Genomic DNA, 4,949 nt, shown 5'->3' with positions numbered 1-4,949 from the left:
AATATCACTAGATATAAAAGCTTAAGGGCCCCTTACTTAAGATTCTGTTAAGCCACAGTCGTGCAACTGGAAATAAAATTAAGCGTCCATTAACTTTAAACGAGGCTTAGTTAAGTACTCCTTTTAACTGCGTTTGGTGCAAATGAGTCTAAGCCAACCAGATGGATATTAGCTTAATCTCGATCAAAATATCCAACATGATCTCGACCAGAATTTCCCCATACACGGTGGAATCACAGCCCTCTTAACACTGCGGCTTTGGTAGAATAGGGCATCGGACTGATGACTGATCGAGCTGATTCTGGCTCGATGGCCCCTCCTTGAATGGCCAGCGGGCAAGCTTAGCGAACGCCATCTGCTCAACTTTCGTGCACTTCGGCCCTCGAATTGATTATGAATGCAGATTGCAAATTGCAACTTATATTATTACCTGGAGATATGACGCGGCGGAACTGGATGAGTCATGTCATCGATTCATGTTGACACCACGATGTCGCAGTACATATTTCAAATGTTGTTGGTCGAAAGCGAGTGTCGCCGCTCTCGATCGCGTATTCTTTCAATATTTTGATTGCGATAGTTTGAAAGTACATAACAACTTTCGTCAGAAATGTTTAAGCAGAAAATGACTTCGTGAAAGTCAAGGCGTACAATACGCTCGATTAAAGTGAACTATAGTGGCAATTTTGTGATATATAGGTTTCTATAACAAGTGTTACATTTGTGAGTTAAGCAACAAATATGCCCAAACGTAGTCCAGTGTGGAATTTTTATAAGGTAGACGAAAATACGAGGAAAGCTACATGCAAAGTATGCAATATTCCTGTCAAGTTCTACAAGAACAATCTGACAAGTTTAAAAAGCCACTTACAAAAAGAACATGAAGCTGTATATAACGCATTGTGGCCACGAACAGAGACTCGCGGCTCACCGCAGTGCGACCCTAGTATCCCGAGTACTAGTACTGGTATTACCAGTAACACTATGCAGAATCGACTACCTTATGAATGTGCAGTTGATGATGAAGGCCAAAGAGCCAACAAACGCCAAGAATTAATTGATTTGCATTCGGACAAAAACATTTCGAATGAAGGAGAGAATAATAATAACTTGTCCTCTGCACGGCGCCCTATCGATGATCATAGCATCCCAAGTACTAGTACTGGTATTACTAGTACCACTCTAAAGAAAAGAGGACCTAATGCATGTGCTGGTGATGATGAAGACGCAAGATCGAACAAACGCCAAAAATTAATGGATTCCAATTCGAACGAAAAAATTTCAAATGAACGAGAGAACAAAATTAACCTTGATTTGCTCGAGTTCTGCATGGGTGGCTTCCATCCATTTTCCATAGTAGAGGAAAGGGGCTTCAAAAAATTATGCCGGTGGATTCCTGGATATGAACTGCCCACTCAGGAGACATTATCCAATTCGATAATGACGGAACAATATTCGAAGTTGCATGAAAAGGTCTATCGTCAGTTGACTACTGAGGTCAAGAGCATATGCCTGACTGCTGAAATGTGGACCTCGTTGAAAACTGAGAGTTACCTAGCCCTTATAGGGCATTATTTAAATGAAGAGTTAGATCAGAAAACTCTTCTATTGGGATGTTGCCAATTACCTGATACTTCTTCTACGAATATCGCCGAAGCAATTGGAAAATTGGTCGATAAATACCATCTCAGAAGTAAGGTGAATTTTATAATAACTGACAATGCTTCGAATATCGTGAGAGCGGTCAAAGATGAGTTCAGGTGGGATCATTTTTGCTGTTATGCCGACAGCCTCAATTCAATTGTTAAGAACGCTCTTCAACATGTTGAGCCGCAAATTGACAAAGTGAGAAAAATTGTGGATCACGTGAATAACAGCACCTCATCTTCCGAAAGGTTACGAAAATATCAAATTCAACATGGACAAGATCCAAAGCATCTGATCCAAGCGGTCGATACAAGGTGGAACTCAACATTTTTCATGTTGAAGAGATTTATCGAGTTGAAAGACGCCGTTGGGTCCATGTTATCAAGATCTGTCGCGAATCCAAATGAACTCGTAATGAAAAAAGAAGACTGGCAATTATGCAATGAATTATGCCAAATTTTAAGTCGGTTTGAAGAGTTGACGAGGTCAATGAGTGAAGAAAAGTACGCAACAGGAAGCACTATAATTCCAGTGACCACTTGGTTAAAAGATGTATGTCGAACGTTTTCGGCGGATAAGAACATATCTAGCAGATCGCGAAAAACGGCACAGCTTCTCGGGTCGGGATTGAGAGAACGATTTAAACATATCGAAAAAAAAGATTATATGTTTGCGTTAAACACCTTCTTGGACCCTCGTTTCAAGAATCAGAAAGATTTATTTTCAGATCCGAATGAAGCACTGGAAACCAAGGAAAGGATAAGAAAAATGGTTGCTGAAATTATTGAGAAACAGATGGCTACTTCCGGCGTCTCTGCAAATTTCAATATTGACGAAGATACTCGAAGTCCCTTGAAGAAATATGACAGGATGGTATCAACAAGTATTTGCCAAGGGACGCCAATGTCGATGGCACAAGATGAGGTGAAGAATTTCTTATCTGATAAGATGCTGCCAAGGAAAGATGCTTCAGGCAACCCAACGTGTCCCCAAAAATGGTGGAAGGAACGCCAGTATGTGTACCCGAATTTGAAGATAATTTATGAGACAAAGTGCAATATTGTGGCAACATCCGTTCCATGTGACCGTATGTTCTCGAACAGTGAGCTCGAGCTCATAATGAATGCAAGGCGCACGAGACTTACGAGTAGTAAAGTGGAACAAATAATGTTCCTGAATGTGAATTCCCCGGAAGGACAGTTCGAAGAAAATTAGGAGACTTTTTTCTAAATGATCATTCAAGTTCAATTTTTTTTCCAAGTACAATTTATAAACGCTTCTTCATATTTTTCATCGTCAGCATAACCATAACATATTTATTTTTCCTACTATAAATTAATTTAAGATCAATTGTTTCTTTAATGTATCTTTATATTCTCTTTAATCTTTCATTGGCACAAATTTGATATCTGTATAGATAATAAACTAATGCTTGAGCGTAAGTCTGGCCTTGTCCCCAACATGACACACGTAATAGATAGATAGTCAAAAATTTATACATTTTTCTATATTTAAACACACATGCTCATTTATTGAGTCAACATTTTTTAAAGATACAACAATAATAATCATAGACACTATAAAAACACTGTTTCAGTAACAAATCCTTAACTACCATTTTGAATTCATTTTTTTGAAGACATTGTATGTAACGAGGAAGGTGATTGAAAAGTTTGACACCTTGATAAAATGGAGACATTTCGAATACATTTCGCAGTTTTATGCATAGGGAAATATAATTGGCCCTTATTTCTCGTATTATGAGAATGGAAAGAATGGAAACTAGAGAGTTTCACAATACTGTCCTCATTTTCTTTCACATACATAAGACCCCTGAAAATGAACAAAGAGTAAAAATACCATTTTCTTTGAAGATGGGCCTTGCAAGAGGAACGCGGGTGACAGTTGAAATGTTGAAAATCAAACGGAGTATTCGTTTCTGAATAATAAACCTCTGTTTGTTTCGGAAGAGTTACCCCATAGCAGGATATTAATTCAGTTGGCTATACTGCCATACACCAAGCAACAGTAGATGTTAATCATAAATATTAATGGAACGGCGCTCCTCACCCTATATACATAATGCAAAATAGGAATTATTGAGTTTTTTGCAAACGCCATCTATTTGCGTATTCCATTTCGAGTGTCTATCAATATGGATACCTAGAAACTTAGTGTGGCTTTTAGCTCCAATACTTTTGTCTACATTTGCTTTCTATACATACATATCAGGACTCTCTGATTTTTCCAGTTTTAAACTGTCATAGTCAAAATTGCAAGCTGTTGGCGATATGATAGGCTTACAATCAATCATACCAAATTTCGGCCGAACATTGATCAAATATTGTTTTTGGTTCAATACAATTTCACCATCGTCATAATTTCGTTAAACAGATGTACCTACCTACATCTTAAAAAATATTTTAACAATCCTAAATCTTTGATTTCAAATGAGATATGTAAATTAAGTTTCAACTTCTCAATTTCCTGTAAGCCAAGATCTAACAATTAAAATGTCATCTACAATAAATATTAACACATACACAGGCTGAGTCAAAAATGTGTACCGAGCTTTCTGGGAGCGATAGTATATTGAAAAATAAGTATAGTGTGAAAAATAACCTCATGGCCCAAAATGCTAATTTAAATAAAAACAGTCAGTGAATTGGCATCTTAATAACATTTTATTGATTTTTTGATTGATTATTTTCAGCAGGAAGTGCAAAATGAAAGTATTTATGGAAAAGGTGAAAAAATCAGTTTTTCACAGAAATGCTCCATTTTCGATAAACATTCAAATATCTTTTTTCGTGAAGAAGGTTAGCACCTGTATTTTACCTTTTCGGAATCCTCACAAAATGGGCAACTTTTCAACGTCATATGAAGAAAAGGTCTAAGGTCTAGTGTCTTTTTTTATACCACGTCAGATAGAATTCAGTACAAAAAAACACTTCCTTCCACAAAGTTTATAAATCTGAAAAATGTATTGCGCAGAAATAACACCTTTGACCTATAGTATAGCAGATCGCAAGCGTTGTCCTAGTCAAAGCTCTATTCGTTGTCCATAATTTCAAATTTTTGTAAATGTTTATAAATTGTAAATAAAAATATACCGCATCCGACAGAGTATTTCATTGATATCAATTGATTCCAAACAATGTTCGGATGAAAACTAACATCAAAGTCACAAAACAAAACCATACTTTTGTTTTGTCGCTCAGGATGTTCGTTTTCTGGTCTCAACAAAGTCGATATTGAAATCCAATAAGGAATACAATTCGAATTTGGCGCCTTTCAATTAC

At 36.9% G+C, this 4,949-nt stretch overlaps 1 protein-coding gene across 1 annotated transcript; it reads left to right on the top strand.

The window, feature by feature from the left end:
• The first annotated feature begins 489 nt into the window (after positions 1-489).
• On the top strand, positions 490-3,089 carry LOC123310227 (zinc finger BED domain-containing protein 6-like). The gene has a single exon (XM_044893678.1). The coding sequence runs from the start codon at positions 742-744 to the stop codon at positions 2,860-2,862; it is 2,121 nt and encodes a 706-aa protein (XP_044749613.1). The 5' UTR covers positions 490-741; the 3' UTR covers positions 2,863-3,089.
• The last annotated feature ends 1,860 nt before the right edge of the window (positions 3,090-4,949 follow it).

This window comes from Coccinella septempunctata, chromosome 3 (genome assembly GCF_907165205.1).
Source record: "Coccinella septempunctata chromosome 3, icCocSept1.1, whole genome shotgun sequence".
In the NCBI taxonomy this organism is placed as follows: Eukaryota; Metazoa; Arthropoda; class Insecta; order Coleoptera; family Coccinellidae; genus Coccinella; species Coccinella septempunctata.
Note: the sequence above shows the minus strand (reverse complement) of the source record. Positions and strands in the feature narration are given on the sequence as shown.

Coding starts and splice junctions, on each gene's coding strand:
- LOC123310227 (XM_044893678.1), top strand. CDS start 742: ATGCCCAAACGTAGTCCAGTGTGGAATTTTTATAAGGTAGACGAAAAT.